At 43.1% G+C, this 21,824-nt stretch overlaps 3 protein-coding genes across 3 annotated transcripts; 1 reads left to right on the top strand and 2 right to left on the bottom strand.

The window, feature by feature from the left end:
• Positions 1–295: 295 nt before the first annotated feature.
• heca (hdc homolog, cell cycle regulator) lies at positions 296–7,266 on the bottom strand. Its single transcript, XM_063222307.1, has 4 exons — positions 6,910–7,266; positions 3,584–4,678; positions 2,947–3,101; positions 296–1,465 (listed from the first exon to the last, which is right to left on the bottom strand). The coding sequence occupies exons 1-4, from the start codon at positions 7,070–7,072 to the stop codon at positions 1,301–1,303; spliced, it is 1,578 nt and encodes a 525-aa protein (XP_063078377.1). The 5' UTR covers positions 7,073–7,266; the 3' UTR covers positions 296–1,300.
• Positions 7,267–8,673: 1,407 nt separating this feature from the next.
• abracl (ABRA C-terminal like) lies at positions 8,674–14,246 on the bottom strand. Its single transcript, XM_063222897.1, has 3 exons — positions 14,059–14,246; positions 11,058–11,123; positions 8,674–8,985 (listed from the first exon to the last, which is right to left on the bottom strand). Exons 2-3 carry the CDS (start codon positions 11,116–11,118, stop codon positions 8,807–8,809), a joined length of 240 nt encoding a protein of 79 aa, XP_063078967.1. The 5' UTR covers positions 11,119–11,123; positions 14,059–14,246; the 3' UTR covers positions 8,674–8,806.
• A 3,995-nt stretch (positions 14,247–18,241) lies between these two features.
• On the top strand, positions 18,242–20,149 carry chac1 (ChaC, cation transport regulator homolog 1 (E. coli)). Its single transcript, XM_063222896.1, has 3 exons — positions 18,242–18,877; positions 19,001–19,036; positions 19,432–20,149. Exons 1-3 carry the CDS (start codon positions 18,704–18,706, stop codon positions 19,807–19,809), a joined length of 588 nt encoding a protein of 195 aa, XP_063078966.1. The 5' UTR covers positions 18,242–18,703; the 3' UTR covers positions 19,810–20,149.
• Positions 20,150–21,824: the final 1,675 nt, after the last annotated feature.

The following is a 21,824-nucleotide window of genomic DNA, read 5'->3' as shown; positions in this document are numbered from 1 at the left end:
CACCTGCAACTCTGTTCTTAAAATCACCTTTAACATTTGTTTTCAAGAATATGCAACTCACCAAGTGTTCAGCAGTATTCACTGGTGTTCCTTAACAATTTTTGTAGCGAAATATGGCATCTGTCGTGTTTTATGTAGCAATTTGTAAGTTAAGTTTCACTTTCACTTTCACTTTCTTTCACAAAATGGCAAATAAAAAATGACAGAAGCCATATTTTGCCTTGACACTTGTTAGGGACTGCTAGTGAACACCCCTAACCACTTTGAGAGCTGTAGACTTCCACAAAAGGGACAGCCCTGAGTGCATCAACTCTCCAATGACTTTTTTTCTGTATGGTTACGGAACAATAAATTGTGACACCTTGCCCAGTTAGTGTCTTTGAGCACAAAATAACTAAAATCACCTCCGTTCATGTGGGACATTTTACCTGCCTGTATGCTCACAGCTTCCCCATGTGAAAAAGGGCAAAGGGGTCATTTGTCCCGGGCCCAGGTATAGAGGGGGGTGCAAAATTGTGTCCATTGCATTGTACTGTATGTATTGTATGGGAGGCCTTTCAGATTACTTTGTCCTGGGCCCAGCAAAAGCTGTCAGCGGACCTGGCTATGCGTACTGTATATTGACACAAACTTCTTTGTGTTCAGTTTCCAGTTGTGAGCCTGTAGCATTTTAAGATGAAACAAGAAACAAGAGGAGACATTATATTATTTTGATACATTCATTTGCCTGCACATTTTATTTGAACTGGTACATTTTTCTCCCAGTGTTGACTGCAAACAATTTTTACTGGTAAGAGTGTTCTACATGATTGGATATAAGAATAAAAACGAAACGGTGTAAAACACTTGCTAAATCCAGGTTACATAATTTTGAACTTACTGTATATGAACATGTCACTGTATTGTTTCTGTGCGCATTACTGTATGCACTTGTTTGGCGTACGGCAACCGAGACAGTCTGAGTGTTTCCATTATTTCCAATTAAGATATTGGCTTACACAACGGTCATGATTTCCCAAGTTTCCCAATTTTGTTTTCAGTGTAAGCTCTGAACAGTATACGCAGTCAAAATTTGACATGTCATGCATCAAGACAGGAGCATGAGGCCAAACTGTCACAGTTTTAGGGAGGTGGCAAATCCACTTACATCTTGAAAAAATGGTGTGTTCCATTACATAAATAATTTAAAATTGACGCAATAATACACTGTGTATGCATAAACCTGCTGATACAAGCCATGTAAAATGCATAGAAAAACGTAAAAATATAGAAATAATACTAGGATATGTAGCTAGCTTTGTCAATAAGCTTCCAGAACCTTGAAAGATGAAAATGGCTTAACAAAATGATAATCCATGTTTCCGCAATGTGGGCATTGTTGGACATTACTATATTCAGAGAAATACTGCATCCCAACCCGAACATCAACGACTGGCTTTCCACAATGCTTGCAGTTCAGGCGAGCCTGTGAATGAAAAATATGTATACTAGTTACAGGCTCTTCATTCCCATACAAAAAAGATCCATTTAATATACCAAATTGATCATATGGCCAAAGTCTTACATGGTACATACTGTAAAAGTGTTTCATTCCTCATTCCTCTTCTATATAGTAAATAAGGCCCACATGCACATGCACATGCACACGCGCGCACACACACACACAACATTTTGTGCTTACTCATATGGCTCACTACAAAAGTGTCCCATTTCTCTTTTTTTTAACATATCAAATTTGTGTAGCATTGTTTTGAATACATCTTCTTCCTAAGGGTCTCTACGTTCACAGCATCTAAAAATGAAACCAGTATGGAGCTGGTTTCATGTTCTATGCTAACATGCTACAAAAGTATGGCGCTTGCCAGATCCATGCAGTTCTGCACGGTTCCACCGGGCGCTCCACTGAGCTCCACAAATAAACATGGAAGTATGGCCTACATACACTATGGTAGGAGCTTCAGTCTTGTGTATGCATCAACAGGCCAGGCAGAAGTTTCACACACAACATACAACAATGGCAGCTTGTGGTGGAGTCATAGCCGAATTGAGTCATGTGTCAGCAGCGATCACTGCAATATCAGATGTTAGTGTGAAGCCAGGTGGGACTACATTCATCTGACGAGAGTCAGTTCATACAAAAAGTTGAATATTGGTGGGTGACAGAGTGACCATCGCTAGGGTTATTGTTGTGCTCTCACTGTCATGACACAAAGCCTGGCCTTCTTCTTTCCTCTCTGACCTGGTACCCAGAAGGCCCAGTCTGGATAAGGCTTTGCGAACATGGCAATAACAACTTGCTGAACTGCATTTCAAAATGCTGTGGACTTGCATCTCCATGGGGACCCTGGTTCGAGTCCTGTCTGGGCCATTTCCCAGCCCTACCTCTTCTTTCTCTCCCTATCGTGTGCTGCCCACTTCTTCAGTTGGATTATTAGGCCCGGGCCATGCTTGCTGCAGTATTCGTGTGGGCGGGCTCATTTCTTGCACAAACCCGTTGCCGTGTGTATTTTATGTTTATATTGCGTGGTAGAATACCCGACACAAAGTACGCAGACCGTGAAATATTGACAAAACCGCAAGGGGTGATCTCCAAAACTTCCATGTTGAGGTCGTGGTAGAGTCAAACAAAACATTGATGAGAGACCCGTTGACTATCTATGCCCCTGGTGATACCTCAAGTATCACGCAAAGTGCTTCAGTCGTCCTGCAGCAAGTATGTGCACTCAGTCACACGCGGTTGCATGCGTAATTTAAGGTACACAGCAACCATGTGCCTTTATAGTTTCTGCCTGGCTCCCGTGACCCCCATGCATTTCTCACCTATCTGACGAGAGTTTGCTAACTATAATATAGCCAAAAAGCCCAAAAATACTTGAACGTGTGTGCAGCAGGGCAAAAATGACAGCATATGTACAGTAGCAGTAGATCTGCAGTGGTATTTCTTACCTGACAACATGGTGATGCTGCCAATATATCATATGTGTACAAAGTTCCCAGCTGGTGCCAGCTGCCATCCCATCTCGATTTGCACTTTATACACACAATTTTGTGGACGCCTTCCAAACAGTCCACACATACGGCATACAGGTGCATCAGCCTCCCTTGAAGAGAATACATAACAAACAAATCAATCATTAGAGGCTCGCAGTGCAGCAGTGCTATTCAACATCAACATGGGTCAAGAGGGTTGATTATTAGTTGAAAAGACGAACAAGTCCCTGCCATCTAAAATATGTCTGTAATGCATCACTCCCAGATCTGCAGTATGTGTGGAGCAAGGTGTAATTATATTCATCTGGCAAGAGTGTGATTAACAAGCCACTCGCAATTGTAACTATATACAGTAGAAGTAGATTTTGTAAAGAATAGTGTCTGATGGGGGAGTAGTGGGGCAGAGCGACTGACACAGTTCATTTCAATTCATTTTCATGCTTCCCCATCTATCTGTCTCCCACTGCTTTACTGTCACAATCCTCACTGCCTTATCGGAATAAAGGCGAAAAGACAATAAAACAAAACTTTTTTTAAAAGAACACTTTCTAAAGTACAATGAATAGAGACACAAGTAAGCGCTACTACTTACCACCTTGCAGATGGCACGGCACATCGTATTCAATTTCCTTGTGCCTGGAGGGGCTGAGAAAGAGAGTTCCATCCACAAGTGGAAATTGTTCGAAGATGGGGAGGGTGCGCTGGCACAGAGCGCAGTTGACGACGTTGCGGTGGCAAGCGCTGAGCGCGGACAGAATGAACTTCCTGAGGTCCTCTCCCTGCCCCACGTGGATGTCGTCCTCCATTCGGACGTGGTAAGTGTTCATCTTGTGGCGGGGGACGTGCGTGAGCAGCTCGGACAGATCCATCCTGCGGAGAAAGCGGACGGGGCTCTCCCCAGTTGCCAGGTGTGACAGTGGGAGATGGCCCAGGTGCTCTATGCGAAGACCTCGGCCAGAAACGCCACACATCACCACATTCTTCCTGTGAGCGTGGTTCTCCACCTGGATGGCATTCTTCAAGAACTCGCCCAAGTGTCGAGAACTACGAGGTCCCAGGAGACTGTTCTGCGTTAGGAAAGAAGCACCCGGAGACAGAGCCTGGCTGGTGGATTGAGACGTGAGGCCACTTGTACAGGGTGGGATCCCATGACCTCCTCTCTCCTGAGGGGTTTGTCTGTCAAAGGAGTGTTGATGGGAGGTCTCGTGCCGAGGGGGCAACTTGCTGCTTCCCGGTTGTTTCCATCTCCTCAGGTCTTCCTGGGCCTCACCACCACCACCAGCACCACCCGCCGCTCCCCCTGAACACGGGTGAACGAGCTTTCCAGCACTTTTCTCCAACACCAGTTTCTTCTTCTTCTCGTCTTGCACGCGTCTGACCTGATACCAGTCTGTGTCTTTTTTCAAATGACCTTGACCGCAGCGACACGAGCAAAATCGGAAGGCCAGGTCGTAACCTTTCTTAGTCCACATGTTCTGCCGGCACTGTTTCTCGTTCCAGCTCCGAGCCCGGCCTATGCAGTTGAACTGCACCAAGATGCTGCTCTCCCACTCGTAAAAGCACTGCAGGTGCATCCAGGTGCCGTGAGGACAGACCTCACTGTTGCAGAGGACTCTCTGGTAGTCATCTGCCTCCAGGTTGATGGGCCGTCCAAAACCGCACACAAGCGGCGTGGCACATAGGGCCTCTGGAAAACAAGAGCAAAACAACAAGAGCAATCAGAGATGGCAACCTGGCCCCCTGCTGGTCAACACTAGACGCACTTGATGTTTAGTGTTTGGCGCCCCCTCCAGACGATCCAGACACACCGCGGGTGGACAGACAGACAGACAGACAGACAGAGAGACTGACAAGGTCAATTACTGGTCCAACCCCTTCCGGGGAACCAGATTACAAAAACTTCTGATGACCATTGATGACTGATGACGATTGTAAGGGTATGCAAAATATATCTCTGTGTCCTATCGATGAGATATACTGTAGAATCCACATTAGGGTGCATCAAATGCCCCCTATGAACATGTTTTGCCTTGGCCCTATTGTAAAAATGTTCTACACACTGTGTGAAATATTTTGAAATTTGGATGAAGTCTACCGGGGCCACCAGCCCCATGAAAATAGAAAATAATGGTCAAAATCTTGGAATAGAATGGACATGTCGGTGCATCAAGCTACCCAATAAAAACATATTGCCTCAGCTGTGTGATAAAAATGTTCTATGCACAGTAAAATCACTCTGTGTAAAATATGTTGACATTTAGATGAATTTCTACTGGGTCCAGAGTTCTACATACAGTGTAGATGTATATGAGTGACTGTATCTGTTGTCATGTTAGTTTATCTATCATAATATATAGAAGGCAAACGGTTGGAGGAAGTTAATTTAATTGCAACGTGCGGAGTGATTTGTGTATACCAGAGAAGTTCAAGATACCATTGATGCCCCTTGCTCTTCACAGATGAGAGAGTGTTCACACTGAGCACATGAGACAGACATGTCAAAGTCAGTAGATGCCATGGAAAAGGCTATGCTGTCTGTTACATCATTTGATAAGAGCACGGGGCACCAATTATGGTGAATGTGTTCTCAGGTACGCAAATCACTCCGCACGGTGGCTGGTCTGTATAGGCCCCGCCAGGTCCTCATACCCTCCTCATTAAAAAAGAGTAATGGTCTTTGAGACCACCTGACAAATAACTTTCCAAAAAAATAAATTTGCATGACAGTAGGCAAAATGGATTCGCGATGGTTGTTGCTTACTAACTGGATAGGCTGATATAACAGTATACATATAAGTGTAAGTATGAATGACAGGGAGTTGCATTGCTTTGCATTTGGTGTTGTCTTGTTGATGTTCCATACTGTCTTAAGTCCATGTATAAGTACTGTCTATGTCTATACTGTCTATGTCCTTACCTAGATTAGTCTATGTCTGTATGGGAAAGCAAGAAATGTAATTTCAAATTCTTTGTATGACCAGTGCATGTAAAGAAATTGACAATAAAACCTACTTGACTTGACTTGTTATGTTAGTGGACACCAGGAATAGTAGCTGATGTGTGACATCAGCTAATGGAAATCCTAAGAAAATGCAGAATAACAGAAAATGCACAGGCACACCACTGCAATCATTGCATATCCACCACTATGTCATATGGGGGCAGCCCAACAGGTGCCCCTAGGCACAGGAGCAGTGCATCGGGACAGTACCTTGCAGACAGGGTAGCCACACATGATGGGGCAGGGGCGCCGCCAGAAATGTTGGGCCCCATGAAAGATTCAAAATTTGGGCCCCTTTAAGGGCCCCTGTCTGTGCTGTCATTGCTTGGACAGTCCAACAGGTTCCCCTGGGTACAAAAGCAGTGCATGGGGACAGGGCCTTGCTCTGAGACAGACATGGTAGCCTACTTCACACATGATGGGGCCACGCATTCACTTCCCTGAACTGAACAAGTAACCCCCAACTAGACGCATGACTGCTGCTTGGCCATGAGTGCACAGGTGGTGTGAGCACAGGTGATGGAATTTTGTCACACAAAAATGGTTTTGATAATGCAGGTTATTTAGGTCAGGCCCACCTTTGAGAAACAGGTTAGCCTATTTGCGATGGTCAATATGTGTTGTGCCCCCATGCACAGTTCGAAAACATGGCGTCAGTTGCAAACAACATAGTTCACATAAATTAATGACAGCATCAGCGTCATTCAATGAGCCTTTGTCAAATGAACTTGAAGAGTGACAGTGTTACAATCTTAATCGATGTCCCCCATCTCATGGAAACAACTGCGGCCTTGCAATGTAATCTTACTGCGTCCTAACATCTGACCACAGCCTGTGTATTTTCCTGTCAAGGGAAATGGTGCGTCTTGTTAGTTTGGCGTCTCATCCAGCAGTCAACACAACAATACGCTCCTTACCTCCCCTCTTCACTTCGCCTGGTCCCATGGTGGCTCCTAATAAAGATGTTGCACCGCATTGGCCTTCCCCGGCTGCAGTGGGTACATTTTCTTGTTCATCACCGCTGCTGTTTGTGCGTTTGTTTCGCCTCCCGCTCCCTTTCTTGTTCTTTTGGTTAGGCATTTGTCTATCTCAAAACCGACTATCGGGTAGCTGTCATTTCCGCGTATATCGGACACCATTTACTTGCATTCAGGAAAGCTGTAATTTCGTGGTTTGGGTGGTGATACCAATTTCAACAGTGTTTGGAAAACTGTTTATTCCAAATTCAGATGGAAGGGGTGCGAGAAAGGCGTGATAGTGTTGTTTTCATTTTAGCTCGCTGTCATGACGTAGCCTCAGACCCCACCTCTACGGGAAATGCTTAATTAACCCTATGGATCCCAGGGTAGTGTCGGCTGGCTTACAGTAGAAGGCCTAATTTTAGTGCATTTTCTAAGACTATGGATTAGATTTTTCTTTACACATACACATGCATTCAAAAGTATTACATATTTTGTACTAGGGTTTTTCTAATACTTATTGTTATTTATTATATATTTTTATTTTCAAAGATGTTGATGAACTACGATTTGTTATTAACAAGGAGTCTACCTGACATGATGGACCCTCCCTCTCTGTGTGTGCATGTGTGGGGCAAAGCAATGTCCCAGGAAAGGACCACATAGGCACCTTGTACTACTTGTCTATTATGTTTAACCTCCAGAGAGCCCAGCTATTCTCTGCTGTGGGTTTTTTTTTCTTTCCTATTTGGGCCAGTTAGGACCTATTAAAATACCCAAATTTGGTTTTGATGCGTTCAGTAGTTTCCACAACAACAACAAAACAATGTCCTCGTATGAGGACAGTGGGTCAATCATAAGAGACCAGATAGCATTAGGCCAATGGCATTGTGACAATATGAGGGATTTCCAAGGGAATTTTCCCTGCAGAGATGATATGAAAAAAGTTAACTGATAACATGAAGTTGGCTAGTTTTCAAACTACTTGGTAAAGAGGCTCATCTAGCTAGATTTTAATTAGAAATAAACATGAAAAAAAAGTACAAGATTGTTTTATCAATGAGCTTTTAAGTATATTGCAACTGTATTTAAGTGGTTTCTGTTCTATGGCTCCTCAATGCTATGGAAATTCCTTTTGGGGTGGTACACGTTTGGTTTGTTCATTCATTGAACACCAAACATCTAAAACAAATCCATGCATGCCATGAATGTAATAGCTTGTACAAAAAAGGCATCATTGCCATCCATCACCTTTGGCAACGGTGAATCCGTTCCCTGCATCACCCTCCCAATCAGAAACTGCAGTCTTGGTTGTCTTTGTTCTTGGTCGTTCAATTTTAATTTGCATTCAAGAGTTGAAATACAAAACAGTACTTATTGCACCGTATATATGGCAAATCGTGGAACTCAAGTAAGTGGTTTTCACATTATAAAGCCAGCAGTCAAACTAACAATAAACATGACCATGTGGAAAACACAATCACAGTACAAAAAAGGGTAAAAATCCAAGACCTGTGTAAACTCTGCTGGACATTGCAGAATAATCTGGCTACTTAATACCATACAAAACAGAGTTTGTAAGATGGTAAAAATGTTTAAACATCTGTTTTTATTTAAAATTAGTGATAAGAAAAAAAATTGGCACATCAAGTGTGCAAGAGGTAGCAACCTCAACACGTAGCAAAATAACCGACATGATTACACGACAATGTGCAAAATGGCTAAACTGACTGGTTCCTTTAATAGAATGTCGAAATTTCTGTTCCAAAATTGGATCATTATCAAATGGAATGTTTCAAGGCACAGGTATAGCTCTGTCAGATGCAGAGGAAACAGTGCATTGGTATTTTGCGTTTTACAGGAGAATGACATCAACATCATCGTGGACACCTTGAAGAAGCAGTTCCCCTTGAAAAGAGATGATCTTTTTCCTCTTTGCGGCCCTCATCGTCCCGACAAGGGCTTCAAACAAGTTGGCACACTTATCGTCGTTAAAAAGAACTCCAAACTTCACACTGATCTTCCCATCCGCATCTGGGGAAAAGGCAACATAGTTAATGTAACATAATGCATGTTAATGCAACACATAACATACTACATAAACATAGCATACTTAATGTAACATAGCCATCTATCCAAGAACTTTCTTCATGGCAATACGGCGTCAGATTATGACACCTTTTAGTTCCTCCTGTCTTTTCCTCAAGTGTCGCGACTTGAGGCATGACATAATTAATGATCATTCTCATGCAAAAACAAAAATCACAAGTTATCTCGTTTGTGCTCCACGCTGCTTGACAGCAGTGAAACCAGAGAGAGTAGAGAGAGAGGTTCCATTGGCCCATTGTTTCTGGGTTCTATTATTGGGGGGGAAATCCCCCTTTAGGCAGACCTAGGCAGACCTGAGGACTGTTCTATTCAATGCTAGGAGCATTATGACACGCCCCTTTAGGCAGACCGGAACCTGGTCATGTTAGGTGCCCATAGAAACCTATTCAGCATATCTCTATACTTAAAGAATCTCTGGTGAAACCTTATCGACTCCTGGAGAAGGGGCAACACTAAGGAATGAGGTCAGTTAAAGGAGGAAAGGATTGGTGGAACCAACATGGCTTGCACCCCTTGTACAATCTGGGTCAAACAGTTAAAGGACCAGTTCCACCATTTTCAATATCCTGTTGTATTGCTCAAGCTACCCTTGACCTGTCAGTACCCAGTACCCTGCATTTTTCAGCTCAGCCCTTTCCGAGATCTGAGCTATTCTAATGGGGGCAGCTTTTGTTTACATTTTAAAAATTCTTAACATAGGCCTACTACAAATATTTTCCCAAACGGTATCGCTGTTTGCTAGTTGTCTGCTGACTGTTGCATAACCTTTTGTATGTTTTTGGTAATAACTCAAGAAGTTTTTTTGAAATGTAAACAAACACCTGCCCCCATTACAATGGCCAGGATCTCGGAAAAGGCTGAAGAAAAAAAAAAAATTCTCACGTACTGACAAGTCCAGGGCAGTGTGAGCATTACAACTGCATGTTGAAATTGACTGAAGTTATCCTTTAAGGATCAACTGAGATTTGGGTGGGACTTGTACGCCTACCACTTACTTTGAGTGTGCAAGAGCTCAGACAGCAAATAAAAATATGAATTGAGACTCTACGCATCATCCTTCAGCTTGCAAGTGCATCACAGGGGGGAAAAGCTGGAGCACACAACAGTAAAGTTCACATTGAGAAGCTAACATGATATTTGGGTGTGAAATTAAATTAAGGACGACATCATCATACAATGAACCTCTGTCAAAGGAAAGTGATAAAGAGTGACAGTATGGCAGCACCAGAGGACCCTGAGGATGTTGTAAACATTGAAATGTTAGTCGGGTGTTTGCACCTGATAAATGGTTAGAACTTTAAGCTGCAGTGTGCTCCAGCTGCGCTCTTCAGCAAATCCATTATGTCAACATAGCTTGCTAATCGTGTAATTCAATTACACGTGCATAACCAACCGTGGTGCTGCCAGCTCAGAAGATCCAGTGGTTGGCACATACAGAGCAGAGGAAGGAGCATATTTCTTCTGGAGAATATTGATGAATTAGCTGACCAGACTGACACGTCAGTGGTGGATCAGTTAGGGGCACTAGGGCAACTTACTGTAAATATTTGAGGTGGGTGTTCATCAGCACCCACCCCCTCATCAAGAATGCCAGAACACCAGTAGCAGGGTAAATTAGACCAACCCACCTAATGGTAGGAAATATTTTGTCCTGACTGTGCTGATCATTGCGTGCAGTTAAGCAGTTTGTAACGCGTTTGTTTTAATACCAACCATTGGTTCCACAGCTTTGCCAATGATCTGGTACCAGACTATACTTCATATGCTACTGTCTGGCTGCCAAACACCAGAGAAAGTTCCACTCATTCAGGTTCTGTATTGTTAAACTGGAGTGAATATGCTGTTTTTAGCCCCAATGAAAACAGACATTATTTACAACTGAAACATTGTCATCTGCAGATTTTGACCTACACCGATTCAGTGAGTCCACAATTTTATTCGCAAGTATACACCATCTATATCCGCACATCTCTGGCTTTAAACAGCGAAACTCTTACTTTCAGTGCCGAGACGACGGATCTCCTCCACCAGCAGGCTGACTTCATGCTCCACGTTCATCGTCACTGCAAAACAGAAATGGACAACGTGAAATAAAACAGTTGATGAAACAGCAGCAAGCAAACACAGCTGACATGATTAAATGGCGCACACTTCACACAGTATAGAAAAGTTAAACAATGGAGAATATTTAATCAAATCCTGTTGCAACAGGAATCAGTGATCATCACCCAAACAAAAAAACAAGTAAGTAAGCAGGGTGTCTTAGGCATGTGTTAAGGATGTGCTTGCTTGTATATAAGGCTGGGCAATATGACGATATATATCGTTATCGTGATATAAAAGTGTATATCGTGACCTTTGTCCTATATCGTTTATATAGTGATAGTAATTTTATCAATTTTATACAAATGAATATCCTTTAATTACATTTCATGTTGTCACAACACACACTATTAGTTAATGTAACTGTAAAAATAAGAATAAAAAGATCCATTTTAAAGAAAGGTTGTTTTGCGACATGAAAAAATAAAGAGCACATAAAGAGAATAACTGAAAACTTATGTAATTGTGCTATATCGTGATATATATCGTTATCCTGATATAAAGTAATCTATATTGTTTTTTCTTCATATTGCCCAGCCCTACTTGTATGTGATGTGCTGTGCTGTATGTTCATCCTCCTCCACCAGGGAACATGTTGTAAAGGAACACGTTAGAAAGAAAGTGTTTAACGCATTACACATAACCCCCTGGATACACTGTGTCTTTCTGTATCCATAAACCAAACCAAACCAAAGGTGGAAGCCGACTATTCTTTTGTACTGCTTTTGTTCAGCAGCCGAGACACCCAAATGTTCCTGTGACACAGCACAACACAGCACAGCACAACAAATGTGCATTCATGCCTAACCAGTGAACCACAATGAGGCAGGTGGCGGGCAGGGGACAGGGGACAGGGGACAAGGGGGTCAGTGGCCACGGGCCAAGGGAGAGAGAGGCCCAGCACAGCACAACAAATGGCATGTGAACCAGTGAACCATGCTGAAGGAGCAATGAGGCAGGTTGGTGCCATGCTCAGGGTACACCCGTCCTGGAGAAGGATGGGGAAGAGGGCTGGTATGAGCAGGGAAGGCAACTTGGAGGGACAAAGGGGGTCAGTTGACCCGGGCCAAGGGAGAGAGGGGCCCGTTACATTGTATGCATTGCTGAGTTGGGGGAGCTTTCAGATGACTTTGTCTCGTGACCGTCTGGGCCCGGCCAAAGCGCGCAGTTGTCTTGAGTATGAGAGTGTGGTAAGACCAGGTTAGCAGAAAGACTTCTGACTGGGACACTTGTTTCATCGATGGGAAGTCTCATAAGGAGTCTATGTTCTGGCCTAAGAAATCTGTGACTACCGTACAATGTGTGCCGGTTAGTTTCAGCTGCAATTGAATAAGACCTTTGTTTTAAGGCAGCAGAAGATTATTTACCCAGAGCAATAACAAATGAATTCAGGTCACTGAATAGAAAAGCTAAAAAAAAAGTCAGTCTCTGTTAGATGACACTTGGCGTTTTGAGCATGCGATCATGCGCGTCGATGTTGAGCGAATTTCTGTACTGAGGTTGAGGACAAGATGTACGATTTAATACAGTCTTTTCCTTGTTGGTCCAAGACCTTGTCAAATGTGTACATTCACACCACAAGCGAGAAATACCACATCAGAGTGCTCAAAGTGATGTGTAGCCCTTCACCCTTTCATGTGCACCCTCTATTATAAGCGTGTTGATGACCAAAGTCTTGATCTACTATTCAAGACAAAACCTTGTATTTAACCCATTTAATAAGCCTAAGCCTAACTCTCAGCCTCTGAAGCACAAACAAAAACAGGAAATGAGTTGCATTTTAATGCTAGGATCCTCATTTTGCATTAGAATATGTTCATTCAACTCTTATAAACCAACATTTTTAATACCACCCCCGCCCCACACACACACACACACACACACACACACACACACACACACACACACACACACACACACACACACACACACACACCAGTCTCACGAGCCTGAATGCAGCGTTTATGTTGCTCCAGACGCCTAGTTCAGTGCAGTACACAGCATCAGGCTTAAATGGGTTAAGACTAGGTAATGTCATAGCAATTTGGCTGAACTCAAAGTATCCAGTATCAGCACAGTACATAATGCTCTCTGACCCTAAACTGGAGCTCTACAAGCCTGTAAGGCTGTGCTCTTCATTCCTATTTTCCTCAGCTATGACTGACACCTCAGAATGAATTCTGTGCATCACATGACGACAACACCAGGTTCCAGGACTGTTTAGACACATGTTAAAAAAATACCACAGCAGGTTAGCCCATTTGATCCGAGGAGGACCAGACCTGACGGATCAACTTATTTAGGCATGAATATGCCGGTATGCCTTTGCTTACACAGTACTCACACTGAGCCAGTAGGGCCTACAGTAGGCCAAATCAGATATCCACTAGATCTAGTTCTACTCCAGATCCATCCTTTAATGGGCAATCTCTGGAAAAGGGAGTGGCGAATGCAGCACTTCCAGTCAGGCTTCGTACATATTCAAGACGAACAAAATGATGCATCATCGTGTCGTAAGGGTGCGCAGCTCATATAAATGGCAACACATATATTAAATCATTCATCAATCAGCATTTTGCTGCTGCCCGTTAAAGGGGACATAAATTACTAACACACAGGAGACGACTCAACGATGCGGAAGTAAACTGGAACGCTTGAGAAATAGTGTAAAATCAAACCCAGTGTAAACTTTCGAAACGATATGATTCTAACATTTCAGAATGATGACTATCTTTCAAAGCTGGTACATCGTGCGATCATACCCGTGTCGTTGAATTGATTTTGTACAAAACAGCGAAGTAGCCTACATGCTACAGTGCTACGTACGACAGAAACTACAAGAAAGCATTTTGCGCAGTCCCCTGCAATACCAAGACATAGTTGATTTAAACTCACCTCTGATTGAAGACTGAGGTTCTTGCACAACGAGACAGCTTGTGACCAGAGGTACATCAACACACTACACCGGTGCTCGTGACAAGAAAGCCCGTGGGGGAGTGCGGAGAGAATGCTGAAACAGCTCTGGAGGCGGACTTGGATCGGTACCCAACCAGTTTCGAGTGCGGTGTGCGCAGTGCGCATGCTCACTTCTTCGTCGTCTTTTTTAGGGTTTTTGGTGGTAATGACACTTACCGCCGCTTACTGGTTGGTTAGCACTATAATCGCCATTCATTCATTCATTCATTCATTCATTGGTGTAATTTTAGGTGTGGATGGTGGGGACATGTCCATACCAGTTTTGAGATGAAGCTTGTCCTTACCACTTTATTCACAAATGTAGGCCTAATGCAAAAATAGCATAGGCCTACCCTGACAATTTCCCATGATAATGTCCCTGCCACTTTCAAAGCCAAACCTAGACCTTTGACATTCTAAGAATAAAGATCTGTGTGCATTCCAACTTGAGTTGAAAAAATGGCACCGCTTCATTTCTCATACTAGTCAATTGCTGAGCGCAAAAGAAGCATGCATTGGCAATTGCTTCATGCAGTCTCTTATAATCTTGGAATTTGAATCTTTGAAATTAAATAGGAATTTCCAAGTCTCAATATGACTATCATAATCAGAATTGTTATGATAGTTGAGTTATTTCGGCAAAGAGTGAATGTAGGCTATGCCTGTTGATGGGCTGATTGTGTGTGGGGGTGACCAGGGAATTCGACGGAGGGAAGAGGGACAAAGGGGTTGTCCTGGGCCCATAAGTGGATCCTCATTGCATTGCTTTGCTTGTACTAATGAGTGGAGGGGCCTCTTAATGACTTTGTCCCAGGCCCAGCCAAAGCTTGATCATTAGTCCCTGTTTTAAAGTCGCTTTGAATATAAGTGTCTGTTAAATGTAATAATGTATCTGCTAGTGATGCTGGCTATGATTATGTCGTTTGTTAGTCGCTTTTTGCCATAAAGTAATGCAATACAGGCTGTCACAAGTGAGTGATGAGAGTGAATGTGTGGTAGATAGTGTGTGTGTGTGTGTGTGTGTGTGTGTGTGTGTGTGTGTGTGTGTGTGTGTGTGTGTGTGTGTGTGTGTGTGTGTGTGTGTGTGTGTGTGTGTGTGTGTCAGGGATGGAAATAAGCACCCGTCCACCTGCCAATGACTGGTGAATTTGGCCTTTGGCAGGTGAAATACGTCAACCCACCAGTCACCTTGACAGGTGAAATTTTTCTACAGGCACCTGGGTTAATGATGAATTATACACAGCATCCAACTAAGCAAATTGGTAATGAAAAGTGTTATTGGCAATTCATGACCTCTGAAAAAAAGTATTGATCAGAAAATGATCTGATTTGGCATTGCAATGTTTGGAACGGTTGAATATGAACTGGTAAAAATGGTGACTGGTAAAAATTGTGAGTGACTGATAGATTTTAAAATCTACCTGCCACAGTGACTGGTGGGGAAAATGTTTAAGTTCCACCCCTGGTGTGTGTGTGTGTGTGTGTGTGTGTGTGTGTGTGTGTGTGTGTGTGTGTGTGTGTGTGTGTGTGTGTGTGTGTGTGTGTGTGTGTGTGAGGCCGAGGGGATATTATGATGAGGAAGTTTTTCACAATACCCCCAATTCTGGAGTTGAGTTAACTTACAAAATTAAGGCAGCAGGGCAACTTGCCTTTTTACGGTGAAATGACTGCAATGTTTTAAAGTGCAGCTAGCCATTCTTTCGAGTCTCCTTTTGCAGATGTACAATATCTACCCCTGTGTGCATTGGTTCTATTAATCTTTTCATAGCAGAGACCCTACAATGTCAAGCTGCAAATGTACCGCCACCCATATATATATATATATATATATATATATATATATATATATATATATATATATATATATATATATATATATATATATATATGACATTTGGCCATACATGGAGCTCAAAAACAGGCTTTTCTGCTCCTTGCCATTTAGCCATAGGCTTCATGCATTCCACTATTCAGTGTGAAGGCAGTAAAGGAGTCAGTTGTCCCAACTTGTCCCGGGCACATGGAAAGGGGCAGCCACAATTGGGACCCCGTTACATTGTAGGCTATGTATCGAGAGGGGGGGCCTTTGCAGATGATCTTGTCCCGGGCCTGGTCTGTCAGCAACCCTGTTTATGTAACATCCGGTTTTGCAGCCACTCACCTTTCTGCTATGACTGTAATGTTCACCTCCTGCATGCCTCTCACTTCCTCTATGCTGCTCACATGCATCTGCCATGTGTAAGTGGGTCTGCCATGTGTAACTGCCATGTGAGAAGAGAGAGTAGCATTTACATTTTACTGCGGTCAAAGGGACTCTCTGTTTGTGCTGAACAATTTATGACATTAGCAAGGAAAGCTATTGATTATTGTGGTTGATCTCACCATCTGTGGTATCTGTGAGGGTGCAATTCCCCTTACCCGGTTCTGATTTACTCACTCTTCACACCATTTAAAAAAAATCTTATCAGGAGAGCATAGCACACAAGACAGACATTTCAACCTGAGCTGTCTTCAACATATGTCATGCTCCTGAAAAATAAATACAAGAATTGCAGTCGAGAGCGCAGCTTTTCTCTAAACAAGTTTACTAGCAGTTTCAAGCACCCAAAGAACAGCTTTTGTAGCCTCTTTGTGCAAAAGACCCCACTAGCAGGCCCATCCACTCTTTGCTGAAAAGACTCAACTACATCATAACAGCATGGCATTACTGAAAGCCTTAACAGATCAAGACTTGATCTTTTTTTTGTGTGTCAATTTTGGTGACAATTTGGTGACAACAGAGGCTCTGCGCAGAGAGGTTGAACAGCCTGGAGTTGACGTCTTAAAAAAAACTGCTCATAGTTTCTGGTCAGTGAGAAATATAAACCTATGAACCTAAATAGCCACACTTTTGAAGAATGCCTGTCTACCAGAGTCGGAATGGGGCCCATAAAGGCCTGAACAATTTTGCAAGGCCAGTCTTAATCATGACTCAGTATCTTTAAAAATGCAAAAACCAAACTGTATCTGCCCCTTAAGACTGCCAGGCCGGCCCACCAGGAAATGCCCTGTATGCCAGAGTCCAGACATGCTGTTGACCATAGTTGCATGTATGACTAAGGTCTGATTGTGTTTGTAGTGTGCAGGACGACTTTGGTTAGAGTAGTGCAGTGAAGCAGCATGATGCATGGGCTACAAACTGTAATTTTTTGAAGGAAGAAATGAAAATACAGTTTGACTGTCACTGTAGGCTACTTAGCCTACACAGGGGCAGTAGGCTACAATCTACAACAACAACAAAAAACAGACCAAATAACAAATTAAATAAATAGAGGAGGCCTAATTTTGCAAAAAATAAACACACACACACACACACACACACACACACACACACACACACACACACACACACACACACACACACGCACACACTCACACACACACACGCACACACACACACACACACACACACACACACACACACACACACACAGTCCCTGCAGGTAGGCCTACTCAGTCAAGGTCAAACCTTCATCTTCACATGGAGGCATCAGGGTTTTGAATCCATAGCCTGCAGGTTGTTTCGTGTGGGATATTGCCTTAAATGTGACATTTGGACCAAGGCACATACCTAATCCTTTCCTTTGTTACACTTGTGCAGGCTACTATGTTAATCTAGTGTAATTACATTTTAATGCAGCTTTTCCCCTCATCGCATGCCTGCATATAACCTACTGTATTTAATTGTAAGTGATATGAGCTCATTGGTTTGTTTTTGTGCCTTGCTATTTAGGCTCACTGCCTGATGCAATAGCGACTGCTCTTGCTGTTCCTTCTTGCTCCTGAAATGCCTCACACAGTTGCATCAGCCAAACCCCCGCAATCCAGTTTTGACGTACCCGAGAGAAAGGATCTCATTTGTCCGTACTGCCTCCTCAACCAATCGGATAAAGTACAAGCGTCAATCTCAAACATTATGATAGCCAATGAAATCGGTAGAACGCCCGTATTTTCCAAGTCTCTTGCCAAACTCCATTATGATTCGCCAAGTGGTTTCGGTAGCTAGCCTCACTGGAACCTGATTGGCGCAGCTGATAAAGGTGTGGTTTTCACTAGCTATAAAACCGACAGAACGCAAATTTGAAGTTACAATTCAGAGATCACGCAGAATCGGGTGGAGACCAACAGCCGACACAGGAACAGCACGAGCGATCAATAGCGTTTCTAAATTGTTTAGGGAAGATTTCGTTGTTTTGCCTCTCTGGTTTCTTTCCAGAAGCAGCGCGCAAAAGCTGAAAGGGCTATAGCATAGCCAACCGGTCAACCCGATCACATTTTCAGTTTTGTTTTGGCTGCCAACAGCTGCCAATATGTCTTTTTAATGCGTGATGGGGCACCTGTAATCGCCGGCATGCACAGTACAAGGCAAGAAGTACCCAATTCCATCTTCACAACTGCTAAGCAGTTGGGCTCCGTCCGCGGTATCGCGGTGAGCCAGCCTATACCTCTTCTTCTTGATCGAAGGAAAAAAACATAGGGGGATATTTCCTCGACCTACGATACCCTTTTGTCAACCTTTTTTGAACCAGCCAAACGCAAATCCACGATGAAACCTCAAGATATCTTATCGGGAAAGATGACCAGCCTATGGATCTTCGGCTATGGTTCATTGGTATGGAAGCCAGACTTCAAGTACAAGAGAAGCAAGGTTGGTTACATCTCTGGCTACAAAAGACGTTTCTGGCACGGAGACAACTTCCATCGCGGTGACGATGAAATGGTGAGATGTTAAATTTATTTGAGTGTATGTTCACTTGCTTTTAGCCATACCAACATCCTGTTTAAAAAGTCCCTGATGACGATCTATGATGCTGACCCATTTTTCCTTTCCATTTTGCTGCAGCTCGGAAGAGTGGTGACGCTCATCGAAGATGATGACGTAAGTGACATCCGTCTCTTGAACACGTAGACATGCTATGGGCCACAATGACTTTGATTCAGATTTTGAGACTGAAAATCTTAATGTCCAAAAGGGCCTTAGTTAGCCTGATATTTACTTGACATTTTTCACTTTGTCATTAAACATGCCATCATACAAACTTCATAGATTGTAGAGTTGGGAAAAGAAAACGAATGGGCACAAAAATGTATAACTATAATTGAATGGTAGCACTCATGACCCATCCCCATTCAAATGAGCTTCGTGGCAAAAAGAGTGGTTTAGGGCTGGGGGCACAGTTTGGGCTGGTATGCACTTCTGACTTGTTGGAACAGCTTCTGCATCACTGTTCAGTAGACTCAAGAACCTCTTTGCATGTTTCTCCATTTCTCCAGGTGTGCACATGGGGCGCGGCCTTTGAGGTGGTTGGCGCCCAGATGGAGGAGTGCCTGAAGTACCTGAACGTGAGGGAGGCAGTGTGCGGGGGCTACGTCACCAAGGTGGTGGACTTCTTCCCCCGTGGTCAAGAGGAGGCGCCCGTTCCCGCCCTGGTTTACATTGCCACCACTGACAACCCCATCTACCTGGGGCCAGCCACTCCTGAAGAGATCGCCGCTCAGATCATTGTGTGCAAAGGCAAATCGGGCCACAACATCGAGTACCTGCTTCGTCTGGCGGAGTTCATGAGGACCTCCTGCCCAGATGTGGAGGACACCCACCTGTTCTCCATCGAAGCTGCTGCCCTGGCCCTTTTGCCAATGCTATTGCAATGACTGTTCTGCATCTGCATGTTGTGTAGGCTACAGGTAGATCTTGTAACGGTTTGCTGTAGTGCGATGCTTGCATACTCTGCACTTTTCATCCAAGATATGATTTGAAAGCCATGTTTTTCTTTTTAACATGTGTAATCTTGATGTGTACACTACAGATGGATATTGTAACGGTTTGGTGTGTGTTGCTTGTTTGTACTCTGCACTTCCGTCCAAGATGTGGGTTTTAATGTCAGTGCATTGGCACTTTCAGATTTGTTAAGCCATGTTGGAACTTGATGTTTCTTTTTCATTCGGTGCATTAAAATCTGTTTTGCCAAAATAAAAGCAAAATGATGAATCACTTTGCATTGTTTTGCGTGGTTGGGGTTGGGGGTAAGGCAGAACATTTCAAGTTCAAACATTAACATGCTATGATTTCATTATGGAATTCCTATGCAGAAATCTGTTCAATTGACTACGTCAGGGGTGGGGAGCTGGGGGATGTCTCGAGGGCCATTTGCGGCCCTTGAAGCAGTTTTATCCGGCCCCTGACATACTTTTAATGTTATGCAGCTTCATCTGAAATGACATTTTGTATTGGAATCTTAATTTCATTTGCAATACAATTAAGCTGTATTCAGGGGACCTAGAGAAGGTGGGGTCTGTTGTAAAGGTGGCTGCCTTCAATATAGGCCTAAAGTGCCGGGGGCAATCCTGGTTCATAGTACGGCCCTTGGAGGACTTTTACGCCCCTTGGAGCAATTTGAAGTGGCCCTTCACATGAAGGGTTCCACACCCCTGGACTACATTGATCAGCAACACTATCTTTGAAGACCTATTTGAAAATGGAGGGGCAGCACACATCCCCAGTTTAAGCCCATGGCACATTCGACTAGCTCTTTAATTGTCTTGGAACATTTTTACTGATCTGCATGGCATGGCATTTCGTTTTCAAGAAATGAGGCAAAGCAATGGGGAAAACAGTCATTAGTTGTGTCCTAAAGTGTAGTCTCTTTAGTGTTTTTAAAAATTAATGTCATTTTCACGCAATGGAAATTGCAGACCTCACCACTGGTTCTCAAACTGATATCTACCCCATAGTGTATGCTAGGCGTCCTGTAATAGTGACGCTGAATACACAAAAATGCCAGCAGATTTGAGTAGGCCTGTGATGGTTCAGTTGGCTGGGAACTCAATTGCTAAGCTGGCGGGCCGGGTTCGATTCCAGCCTGAGGTCATTTCCTGAACCCCGCCTCTCTCTCCCCCCTTATTGCCTGTCAAAACTTCACTATCCTATCATAATAAAGGCAGGAAAAGCTAAGAAAAAATGTACTTAAAAAAAAAAGTATATATAGTGTGATGTGCATTGTCAGTCGTGCCTAGACCAGATGGATGTAAGTTTGAGAAGAGGTAATGACAAATCTAAATTCTAACACTTAAAAAATGATGTATTCCTGTACATACAATGTATACATTTTTGGAGCACAATGTATGTGACACAATATGCCACAATATGCAACTACCCCACATTCATAAAATCACACAGAATGCCACTGTACATGAAGTCAATTTATTACAACCAGTCAAAAAACTCTAAAGATTGACTTTTTGAAAAAGTCCTATACAGTTATAATTCTTGATTTGCAGAAGCACCTTTTATAATGCAAAACAGTTCATATCTAATTATATGTAATAATGACACTGCATAAGGCATTGAGCAATTTGTCATTCTCACTCAATTATGTAACAATTCCTGCATTTTGGAGTAACGGTCATTTTGAATAATGTGATCCATATTCCAACTGCTAGTCTAGCCTGTGTGAAATATGAAATCATTCTGATACCAAGACCCGTGTACAATTATAACAGATTCTCAAGCTGATAAATACATTTGTGGTATAGAGGGCCTTTTCTGTCATTAAGGGCCATTGCAATCACTTCAGTGACTAAAACTTTTATATGAACAAAATTCCATATTTTATATTTGCAATTTTCCTTAGGTGGTGCCAAAGAGGATAATATGTCACATTTATAAA

This window comes from Engraulis encrasicolus, chromosome 18, assembly GCF_034702125.1.
Source record: "Engraulis encrasicolus isolate BLACKSEA-1 chromosome 18, IST_EnEncr_1.0, whole genome shotgun sequence".
Lineage (NCBI taxonomy): Eukaryota > Metazoa > Chordata > Actinopteri > Clupeiformes > Engraulidae > Engraulis > Engraulis encrasicolus.
The sequence above is the reverse complement of the archived record's forward strand: the minus strand, read 5'-3'. Positions and strand labels throughout refer to the sequence as shown.